Genomic DNA, 12,277 nt, shown 5'->3' on the forward strand with positions numbered 1-12,277 from the left:
TTGTAACCTATGTTGTTGGAGAGAGAAATAACATCGTGGAAGAGACATAAAGTGAGTAAAAAACGTCCTAAATGCATTTAGAGTTTATTTAGAACTACAAATTAAATTTCTTTTAGCAATTATTGTTTTTTTTAATGTCACAATTCCAGCCCTGCTCCTTTACCCGGGCTTGGACCGGCAAAAGTGACCTGAAATAGGCGCTCTGGTGGAGTTACTCTGTGTGTGTGTGTTTATAAGTAGTTTCTAAACCTTGTGATCCACAAAACAGCATAAGAGTAAAAGAACTGACTGCGTTACAGCACCCGCTGCTTGTTGAGAGTAAAAGCGATACGAGCTTTCACGTCTTTTTTTAGCGACTTTTTTTTTTTAGAAAAAAAGTTGCTAAGGGGTCTGAAAACTCGCTAAATATAAGTTGGCAACACTGTCGCGGATTCTTCCACTGACCGCGGCACACCTGCACCAGGGTAAACCTCCGCCTACCCCACTCCTGCTTTACAGGTGAAAATAGAGCAACAGGACCGCTGAGTCTGTGACTTTATTTATTTTCTGCTGTGTTTTACTTGCATCTATTTGAAAGACTGAGTCTAAACACACAAAAAAATATTTTATGTGCTGGAATGTGCAGAAAATAGGTTTAAATGTTAAACTAATTTCTTCCAGTCAGTGAATGTTGCATATAATTACATTTTTGCTTGATGCATAAAGTTAAAAGATTAAAACTAATAAAACAAGTTTTAAAAAGAGACTTTTCCATTTGATTACATTTTGTATGATGGATTATGCAGGAAAAGTAGAATTGTAGAAAGTAACTTGACCAACACTGGTTGTAACACAGATGTGTCTGCACTGTGCCCGCCCACGCTCGCTGCTCCTGCTGCTCCTGAAGTCTTTTGTGTTACACTCGGATCTAAGACTAAGGACTGTGACACTTTTTTGCTGAAATTTGAAGAAATTTCTAAAATGTAAATGACCTTAAGTAGTTGTTGAGAGCAATACGCTGATCTGAGTCACTGAAACTCACCAGAAACACCAAACTAAGGATGGGTATGAAGAAGAGATGGGACACGGTGGTGACTGGATTACAGCTTTCTGTCACATTGGAAAATGAAGAGCTGTTGTTGAATGAGGTCACTCCACTCATCTTTCTCTGGGTTTGGACAGAGATCATCCACATTAATATTCTTTATTATAATTAAAAAATCATTTTGACAAAGAGGAGAGTGATTACTATTAATATTAGCTGCACATTTAAAGGAGCTGCTGACTTTCAAGTATCGCATTGAAGAAAACGATGTTAAAAGCTTGATCGTTAGCACAGTGCACTGACACCAACCCAGCTGAACAGCTGCCATCTCTATGCTGAACATTCAAATATGGAAAAGCATGTTTTTCTGCAACAAACACACACAGACACACTCACCCTCAACTCTCCTCGATGTCTAACGTGTACCACACTACTTCCTCTCTGCTCTTACACAGAAAGAAGAACTGGTGATAACCACGGATGTGGTTGGCGTGACGATAAAGAGCAGCGTTATTAGTCAGATAAACCACAACACACTCAAAGGACGCTTTAGGCCACGGGCCGAACACGATAAACATTTACTGAACCGACCAAAACTAAACGTCCTTCTAACATCACTATAAATCGAAGCAGTCGGGAGTACGAGTCTGAGAGATTTCAAACGCCGTCTTTTTGTCTGGACTCACGTTCGTCATGCAGCTCGTGGCTCCTCTGTTATAACAGGGTCAGTTATAACACTGCGCCGGGCCGGATGTGGCCCGCAGGCCTTGAGCTCGACACCTACCTAACAATCTTCTACATTTTCTGCGCCACTAACTGAATGCATGTAAACTGAGCTCATTCATGGGATCTTGCCCGAGGCATGCTGGAGGAGGACCCAGGGATCAAACTACCAACTTTCCCATTAGTAGATGACCTGCTCTGCAGTCACCCCGATGCGCAGTTCTTTTCTTTCATGTGGGATGTTGTTAATTCTGCTAGTTAAAGTAACTAGTCTGATCCAATAAGACCTCAGCTGCTCACCTGAAACATTAAATGTTTTATTACTTATTTGGCAGCTGCTGCTGAGCTGATTTGGCACTTATGGACACAAACGTCACAGAAAGAGTTGATTAAACATACAGACAGAAGCTCAAAACGAGAGACGGCGACTAAACAAGGTTTTAGTTTTATTCATTTCTTCAGTTATTTTGAAACACATCACTTTCAGTCGTCTAAAGGTAACTTTGTCAGGAGCTCGCTCTGAGAAAACCCTGATGAGGATGCGTCACAGTGCTGGAGGTGGGGCCTCCTGGATTCTGCACACCTGGAAGTAACAAACTCACCTGCTGGCTGTTACCTGAAGCCTTTCAGTCACCGTCTCATCGAGTTTATTGTAAATAAACTTTCTGAACTTTTTCTCCAAGTCTTCATATTGAACTTGATCTGTACCCAGTGTTATGACAGGAGAAATGACTAAACGCGTGTTAGTTTCTCTGATTTTTAAAAACACCTGCACTGTTTTTGTTACTGTGGTTATTTTTGTATTAAGGGAAACAAAAAAAGTGTCAAAACCTTTTATGAAGAAACAATAATAATATGAAGACACCTTGAATGTCACATGAGAGGAAGCCGTGCTCTCTTCGAAGCTGTTTTTCTGGCCTTTCGTTTCCTGCCCACAGCTTTAATCAGATTTCTTCTTCTTTTTTATTGCTCGCTGTTCTCATGTGGAAACACTGTAAGAGGAACTAAAGGAGATGAGCTGATGTGCCCCATCTAAGGGTGTGACTTCTGATTCAGACTCCATTTACAGATGTGCATAGGTAACTGGATTTACTGATGTCATGGTTTTTGTGGTTACAGGGTCTATGTTAAGGCTCTGATGTTGTTTTAACCAAATCCAGAGTTGTGTTTTCATTTGTGACTGTCTTTGTCACATTATGATGTATTAAGGTAAAGATCTGAATACAAATCTTAGTTTTTAACCTTTTATATGGTGTCCAAATGTTGCAACATGTAGAGTAAAAGTCGGACACACACAGGTTATGTGTGACAGAGACGGGAAGGCTGATCGACGTCAGTTCAATCACACTATGTCCTCTCTGATCTAAGTGGGGACAGGATTCATCGTTGTAACGGCTAAACGTTGAGATGTGTACTCAAGTTGTAAAATGTGTTGATCGCATTATTATTATTGTTAACTGAGAAGCAGTATTTTAGTTATCACCACTAGGGGGCACAATTCGCCGGGACACAGTGATGTTTCTCTCATGATAGGCTGTGTGGCAGGCAGGCAGGAAAAAGGACCCAAAATGATGACGTCCGAAGCCTCGCTGCCCGGCTGTACCACGTGACTGGTTCATGAAGTGGTTCGAACTTTGCCGCGAGATATGACAGCGATATAAACCCTCAGACTTCATTCAAAATGTGGGTGTTTGATGGAGAGTTGTTAGTGAGAGTTTGGAGACAGTTTGGAGGTTTATGAGAGTGAGGAGAGAAAGTCAGGAGAGAATGGAGCCAGCTAAGAAGAGGAGGATGTCCTCCCCTGTGTGGGAACATTTTGATTGTATTCCTCCCAACAAGGTATGTACATTTCTACAGAAGATGTATTTTCATAATACTGATGGTGCAATACAATTTATGTTAAGCTGTCTGTACTTTTGTACAAGGTGAAGTGTTTGCTATGTGCCAGGGAGCTGGGATATAACAACAACACCTCATCCATGCTTAGGCACTACAGAGCTTTGCATGAGAATAAGGGGAACACCGATTGTGGAGCAAGACCAGCTGAGCCATCAAATGCAATGATAATATAGCATGCAGTAATGTTACTAAATGATATAACAATATTATACAACTGTAATAATGTGTGATATTTATATTTGTGCTTTGTCTTTATTGTCTTTCCTCAGGAGAACAATCTCAAATAGATGAAGACCTGGTTAGCATGGTGATTGAGGACTCCCAGCCATTTAGCATTGTGGAGGACAAAGGATTCAAAAGATTTGTTAAATCATTAAATCCTAGCTATGTTCTCCCCACTAAAAAGGTCGTAAAAGCAGTGAAAATTTAGTTTTTACAGAATAAAATGTGAACAGGCAGGAGTGAGGCTCAGTGTGTAGCTGTCCATACCTCAACGTTACAAAAGCACAACCACTGTCCACACCCCAACCACACCTCACCTCACAGTAAATGATCATTTCCATTTTAAGCATTTCCAAATATCATTTTCCATACTGCCAGTATAAATATACACAGTATACTGCATCACTACAATATACATGTTTTACACACTCCTTTTGTTGTTGACAGGCTGTGTGCAAAAGGCCACACTCTTCAAATTCATGCCAACTAATATTTTTACGTCCAGTAGGTGTCCTACTAGAGCACATGAAGCTTCAAGAAGCTCTGTGCTGGGATGAACCAACTGGATGAAAAGCTTCAGTGCTTCATGAAGCTTCATCTGCCCATCACTACAGCTGTGTTGGTTCAAGGATACATTTAAAACCTGCAGGACACCGACCCTGCAGGTCTGGAGTTGCCCACCCCTGGCTTAAATACACAGAGACCTAATCAGCGAATGGGAAACAGGAGGGAGGCACAGCTGGGAGAAGATGCAAACTTGACCCTGAGAGACAGATTGAAAGAATATAACACATGGAAGACAGCGACTTAACCCTCATAATGTCCTCCTGATTTCCACACAGCGGTGGTCCTCAGGGGTCAAAGATGTCCCCATCTGGTTTGATTGATACTTACAGTTTTTGCTCGTTGCTTGAACACTATAAAGCCATGCTTAGACTAAAGTAACACAAGCTGAAGCTTTTGTCACCATACCTCAAACACATGTACCCCTACCTTAAACAAAAGCGCTGCTTTGCACCCCAGTTCCAATTATGCAACACACCTACTCCTTTATGCAACACACATGGTCCTGCATGCTACACTCCATTTCATACATAAGACACTTCGCTCACAAAATGAAATTTCAGGGTGCCATTCGGAAAACACATGTATCCAAAATACAAAACACATCGGGTAATTGCAACCACTCAAATACACACCTGAAGGCACTTACTTGCAAAACCGAACACCAATTAGCCAACTACAAAAAGCCCTCAGTTTAGCCATTTCAAGAACTTTGCAAACATGGATGGAGGGAGAGCAAGAGGAAGAGGAAGAGGAAGAGGAGGAGGAGGAAGAGGAGGAGGAGGCCGAAGAGGCCATGCACGGACCCATATTTCTGATGAAATAAGAGCAACTTTGGTGGACCATGTCATCAACCATGGCCTGACTATGAGGGAAGCTGGGCAGAGAGTCCACCCACATCTAAGCCGCTTCACAGTGGCATCTGTAATACGAACATTCAGACTAGAAAACAGGTCTGTCTTCACCTCCATACCTTCTGCTCTACTCAGATGGTTCCATAGCACTGTTCTACAGTATATCACATTACCATATCAAGTGTACGGGGTGCTAATGCTCCTTTTGCAGCCAAAGTGGCTGATTCCTTATATTGAAGTACAGTGTTGTACAGTGGATGATACAGTATATACAGTAAAGTACTGTAAGAAAAGTAAGCAAAGCGATGACAGTATGTGGTTGTATTTCTCCAGAATGACTCGAAGACCTTCTGGGGCAGGACGCCAACGCCTGTTCACACAACAGCAGGAACTCGCCGTCGTGGACCTAGTGAGGGCAGACAATGCCATCCGTCTCCACCAGCTACGAAAGCAAATACTTGCAGACAGGCGAGTGTTCAACAACATAAACCATGTGAGCATCACCACCATCAGACGCATCTTGGGAAAACTCAGCATCACCATGAAGCAGCTCTACAGAGTCCCATTCGAGAGGAACAGTGACAGGGTCAAAGGACTTCGAGCTGAATATGTACGGGTACGTGTAACTGTCCCTTACATTCACAATAGAGTATTGGTGAAGTCCAGTAGCAGCTGAATATGTACCATATCAGTACCACATGGATCTATTCTGAGAGCTACACAGGTACCTGTGTGATGGGGTGAGGGTGCTGTATGTGTAGCACTGTAGTGCAGTGATATGTTCCCCTTTTTTTCAGAGAATCTTGGCCATGGATGGAGCTGCACAGCCTCATGAATTCATTTTCATTGATGAAGCTGGATTCGACCTGAGCAAAACAAGACAACGGGGTCGTAATGTAATTGGCCAAAGGGCAATTGTGCACGTCCCAGGGCAGCGCGGGGGAAACATCACATTGTGTGCCGCCATAAGCCTTCGAGGGCTTCTGCACCATCATGCAATACTAGGTCCATACAATAGCCAACACATACTCACATTTCTAGATGCTCTCCATGATATAGTTGTACAGAACAGAGCAGATCAGCCCAGGTTTGTGGTGATATGGGATAATGTCAGTTTCCATCGGGCTGCTCTGGTCCAGGCCTGGTTCTCCAACCACAATCAATTTGAAGTGGTATACTTGCCCCCTTACTCACCATTTTTGAACCCTATAGAGGAATTTTTTTCGGCTTGGAGATGGCGAGTATATGACCGCCAACCACATGCCCGCATGCCTCTTCTGCAGGCAATGGAACAGGCCTGCGGCGACATTCAGGTGACAGCAATCCATGGATGGTTTCGACATGCAAGAGGATATTTTCCCCGGTGCCCAGCGGGAGAAGACACTGCTTGCGATGTTGATGAGGTCCTGTGGCCAGACCCCAACAGACGGCGGGATCCATGAGCCCACATATGCACAATTGTCATGATGTTTTGTGTTTACAGTATAGTGTTTTTTCTATTGCAGTATTATTGTGTTGTTGTTGTTTTTTTTGCTTTATCTGAATTCATGGTACTGCAATGTACACTATTGAGTAGGCCTATTTGCGTTTTTGGTTGTTTGAAAATGTGTCTCCTGTAAATGTGCCTTCTGAATAAACAATGGAAATCAAGGACTGCAGTGTTGTATGTAAAGAAGACTAGTGTGTTCCCCCTGATCTGTCAGTGTTTGCATATGATGCAAGTATGTGTCATTTTGTCAACAGAGTTACATTTTGACAGAGGAATGTCAGGTTTTGACAGCAGAGTTTAGATTTTGGGGGTAGAGTTTCAATTTGGCACAGATGTGAATGGTATATTTCCCAGTGTTGTGTCATGTGTACTTGTGTGTACAGTTTTGGCACAGAGAGCGGAGTTTTGCAAAATGTGTTCAAGCAGTGGGCAAAAACTGTAATCTAGCTGTGTTTGCTTTTGCAAGAGAACTACGATGTTTTGATGATTGGGTGACAGGTTTTCTTATTTGTGTGAAGAGTTTTGCAAAATTAGCCAATAGTTACAATAAATGTGCTTAAGCATTCAGAAAAAACTGTAACAGATGATCACAGACGGGTTTATGTCAAAGTTAATGAAGGAAGCTGTTTTTAAGCAGTCAGACTGGAATGATTCAGTAGTTTTCTTACCTAAATTAAAATACCTGAATCATAAATATATCCACACACCTCTCAGGATTTTCTGAGCTCCATGCCCAATAAATTCAATTTGATTGAATTTCAGATGCTTTTACTGGATCCACTCTCCCAGTTATAATCGAGAGGTGACGGGGTTTTCTCCAACGCCGCTCTGAGACCAGTCTTCCCTCTTTTAAAAATTCTTCCTCTTTGGAAATTTGAAGATCAACTGTCGTGTTCAAATTTTTACAGGAAAAATATCTGTTGTTTAAAAAGATTAAATCATGTTCGTATTATCCTACTACTGATTCAAACATCTACTTCAGGACATTTTGTTCAGACTCCCTTTGACCCAGAGATTTTACCATTATAACCATTATAACCATTATAAAGTGTGATATCTGCGCTACTTGTATTTACAGTTTTTGCCCGTTGCTTGAACACATTTTGAAAAACTTCGCTCATTGTGCCAAAACTCTAAACACAAGTAAACATGACACAACACTGGGAAATATACCGTTCACATCTGTGCCAAACTGAAACTCTGCTGTCAAAACCTAAATGCAGGGAAGGAGCAGTACCTGCTAGATAAGAGCTTAACAAGCAGTTTCACTCCGTAGCAGGAAGAGGAGAGCTGGACACTCTTCTCTTCGCTCCCTAACAGGAAGAGGAGCCGCGTCCTTCAGAATCACACACATATACACCAGCATACGCACTAACATTCCTCTGTCTATGAACAGACGTATTCACTGTTGTATTATTTTTGTATATAAATAAAGACAAGTGCAAGAACAGAGCGCTGATCACAGGGCCCCCACTCTCGTGTGAGCGCTCTGTGACTGCCCTTGCAAGTAAAACCTGCAGCGTGTGTGTGTCTTCACTCTTAGACTCTCAGCTGAAGAGTGTCATTTAGAATAAATCTCTTGACAATACTGTAAACACAAAAATCATGACAATTGTGCATATGTGGGCTCATGGATCCCGCCGTCTGTTGGGGTCTGGCCACAGGACCTCATCGACATCGCAAGCAGTGTCTTCTCCCGCTGGGCACCGGGGAAAATATCCTCTTGCATGTCGAAACCATCCATGGATTGCTGTCACCTGAATGTCGCCGCAGGCCTGTTCCATTGCCTGCAGAAGAGGCATGCGGGCATGTGGTTGGCGGTCATATACACGCCATCTCCAAGCCTAAAAAAATCCTCTATAGGGTTTAAAAATGGTGAGTAAGGGGGCAAGTATACCACTTCAAGTTGACTGTGGTTGGAGAACCAGGCCTGGACCAGAGCAGCCGATGGAAACTGACATGATCCCATATCACCACAAACCTGGGCTGATCTGCTCTGTTCTGTACAACTATATCATGGAGAGCATCTAGAAATGTGAGTATGTGTTGGCTATTGTATGGACCTAGTTTTGCATGATGGTGCAGAAGCCCTCGAAGGCTTATGGCGGCACACAATGTGATGTTTCCCCCGCGCTGCCCTGGGACGTGCACAATTGCCCTTTGGCCAATTACATTACGACCCCGCGTCTTGTTTTGCACAGGTCGAATCCAGCTTCATCAATGAAAATGAATTCATGAGGCTGTGCAGCTCCATCCATGGCCAAGATTCTCTGTAAAACAAAGAGAACATATTACTGCACTACAGTGCTACACATACAGGACCCTCACCCATCACACAGGTACCTGTGTAGCTCTCAGGATGGATCCATGTGGTTATGGTACATATTCAGCTGCTGCTGGATTTCACCAATACTGTATTGTCCATGTAAAGGACAGTTACACGTACCCGTACATATTCAGCTCGGAGTCCTTTGACCCCGTCACTGTTCCTCTCGAATGGGACTCTGTAGAGCTGCTTCATGGTGATGCTGAGTTTTCCCAAGATGCGTCTGATGGTGGTGATGCTCACATGGTTTATGTTGTTGAACACTCGCCTGTCTGCAAGTATTTGCTTTCGTAGCTGGTGGAGACGGATGGCATTGTCTGCCCTCACTAGGTCCACGACGGCGAGTTCCTGCTGTTGTGTGAACAGGCGTTGGCGTCCTGCCCCAGAAGGTCTTCGAGTCATTCTAGAGAAATACAACCACATACTGTCATCGCTTTGCTTACTTTACTGTATATACTGTATCATCCACTGTACAACACTGTACTTCAATATAAGTAATCATGCTATGTTTCACAGAAACTACCACTTACTGGGGGACTCATCATCTGTTAGCATGAGTGAAAATCCAGGGTACTGCAGGGTACCACTGCACCCTGCAGTACCCTGCACACTTGATATGGTGATGTGATATACTGTAGAACAGTGCTATGAAAACCATCTGAGTAGAGTAGAAGGTATGGAGGTGAAGACAGACCTGCTTTCTAGTCTGAATGTTCTTATTACAGATGCCACTGTGAAGCAGCTTAGATGTGGGTGGACTCTCTGCCCAGCTTCCCTCATAGTCAGGCCATGGTTGATGACATGGTCCACCAAAGTTGCTCTTATATCATCAGAAATATGGGTCCGTGCATGGCCTCTTCGTCGTCGTCGTCGTCGTCGTCCTCCTCCTCCTCCTCCTCCTCCTCCTGCTGCTCTCCCTCCATCCATGCTTGCAAAGTTCTTGAATTGGCTAAACTGAGGGCTTTTTGTAGTTGGCTAATTGGTGTTCAGTTTTGCAAGTAAGTGCCTTCAGGTGTGTATTTGAGTGGTTGCAATTACCCGATGTGTTTTGTATTTTGGATACATGTGTTTTCCGAATGGCACCCTGAAATTTCATTTTGTGAACGAAGTGTCTTATGTATGAAATAGAGTGTAGTATGCAGGACCATGTGTGTTGCATAATTGCAACCAGGGTGCAAAGCAGCGCTTTTGTTTAAGGTATGAGAACATGTGTTTGAGGTATGGTAACAAAAGCTTCAAGTTGTGTTACTTTAGTCTAAGCATGGGTTTATAGTGTTCAAGCAACGGGCAACAACTGTAAGGGTCTGTTTGTCTCTGTGTATATATATATATGCACGTTTTGTAATAGTCTTTTTTTTTTTTACCTCATTTATTTTACTTGTTTCTTTTGCTGACACTTGATGTCTTTTAAGTTTGCGATATAAATAAAGCTGACTTAACTTGATTGTATTCATTTATCGGCAAATAACAGCATCCATCACCAGGTACTTTATATCGTAAGGAAGAGACCAAACAACCCCAACAATCATATGACCCCCTATGAGCAGCACTTTGGCGACAGTGGGAAGGAAAAACTCCCTTTTAACAGGAAGAAACCTCCAGCAGAACCAGGCTCAGGGAGGGGCGGGGCCATCTGCTGTGATTGGTTGGGGTGAGAGAAGGAAGACAGGATAAAGACATGCTGTGGAAGAGAGACAGAGGTTAATAACAGATATGATTAAATGCAGAGAGGTCTGTTAACACCCAGTTCCACGTTTTCTCTGGTTCCCTCCCCAATCAGACCAGGAGTGACATGTTGAGCCGCACGTTCTCCTTGAATTGCTGGCTGTCTGAGTGGTGTCCAAAAAAACTTATTGACATGTGAGGAAGAGCTTTTTGTGCAGTTAACATAATGATAGGCAGCAGCTGTAACTCAGTGTGTGTTTTCACGTACAGCAGAAACGATGAGAGGAAGCTGCCGGCATGAATCTGATAAGACCTGCTCGGTCCATCCTGTTTGTCATGGAAACACAACCACACATCTCTCACCTCTAACGCGCAGCTGATTTATATCAGATCAAAGTTTGCCGCTGCATTTTCCAGAAATGCAAACATCAAGAACACAAAGTCCCAACTTCAACTTTAATGGAGAAAAACGTTTTATAAAGTGAAGAATAAAGCCTCGACCCTCTGAACCTGCAGGACGCAGGTTATACCTCACTGACAGACGCCCACATCTGCTGCACATCTGGTAATGACATGTAGCAAAGACCATGAAGCTGAGCACCAGGGTGCTGTGTGATAAACATGCATGAAAGTCTGCGCCAGTGTCCAAAGCCCCCACGGAGAGCCAGTCAGCACGTCCCAGCCCCACAGACATAGTAAGGGCACCCAGAGAGAAGGGCCCGGCACACCGCAGAAGCCAAGGGACAACGAACCAACCCGAATCCCAAGCAGGGCACTGGCCAACACAACCCAGATGCCACGGGTGACCCCAAAGGTGCAAGATAAGCAGCCTCAACTAGTCTCTCACTCCCAGACCCCCACCAATCCCAAAAGCAAGAGGCAACCACCCCAAGCACTGTCTGAGAAACTAACACGAATTAACAAGAGGAAAACATTCAAGATGACTGTGAATCTTCTCTGGAGTGGACGTCCCAGCAAATTTACCCCAGGATCAAGTGACCAGTGCTCAGAGATGAGGGCACCATCAAAGCCTCTGCAGGCTTCAGTGTCCACGCTTAAAACAGGCTGGATGAATATGGAATAAAACCGCCGTTGACACAGTTTCTCTGGGTGTCCGTGGCACTTCAACAGAGCTGGATTTTCACTCAGGCTAACAGATGATGAGTCCCTCAGATGTTTGTATTTGACACCGAGAGGCAGAACTAACCGAGCTTACAGATAGAAATATAGTTTTTAAACTGAAAGATGGTTCTCTGCGTAACCAAAACTGCCAAATAGAGTGTGGGGTCTTACAGAGACGCTGCTGACTCTGAGACCGTCCGACTGTGAACAAAGCAAAACACAAAGCGCTTCAAGTTTTTACTTGCAATGGAGCCCGGACAGGGTCTTCGATTCGTAAGCTCTTCACCTGATCTCAGCCAACTCTGTACTCAAGCCTCCCCTCACAGCAGTTACACATACATCTCATTAGTCATATGACAGTTCATGCACTCACATGTAAGTGTGTGTGT

General features: G+C 43.6%; 1 protein-coding gene across 1 annotated transcript; it reads left to right on the forward strand.

Moving 5' to 3' along the window:
• The first annotated feature begins 4,859 nt into the window (after window positions 1–4,859).
• LOC120738401 lies at window positions 4,860–7,220 on the forward strand. Its single transcript, XM_040039612.1, has 2 exons — window positions 4,860–5,902; window positions 6,084–7,220. Exons 1-2 carry the CDS (start codon window positions 5,153–5,155, stop codon window positions 6,726–6,728), a joined length of 1,395 nt encoding a protein of 464 aa, XP_039895546.1. The 5' UTR covers window positions 4,860–5,152; the 3' UTR covers window positions 6,729–7,220.
• The last annotated feature ends 5,057 nt before the right edge of the window (window positions 7,221–12,277 follow it).

Source organism: Simochromis diagramma, unplaced genomic scaffold (genome assembly GCF_900408965.1).
Source record: "Simochromis diagramma unplaced genomic scaffold, fSimDia1.1 OVJJ01000031.1, whole genome shotgun sequence".
Classification (NCBI taxonomy): domain Eukaryota; kingdom Metazoa; phylum Chordata; class Actinopteri; order Cichliformes; family Cichlidae; genus Simochromis; species Simochromis diagramma.

Excerpts from the sequence above, each read along its gene's own strand:
- LOC120738401 (XM_040039612.1), top strand. The coding sequence starts at position 5,153 with ATGGATGGAGGGAGAGCAAGAGGAAGAGGAAGAGGAAGAGGAGGAGGA. Across the intron at positions 5,903-6,083 it reads TTCGAGCTGAATATGTACGG|AGAATCTTGGCCATGGATGG; the intron begins GTACGTGTAACT and ends CCTTTTTTTCAG.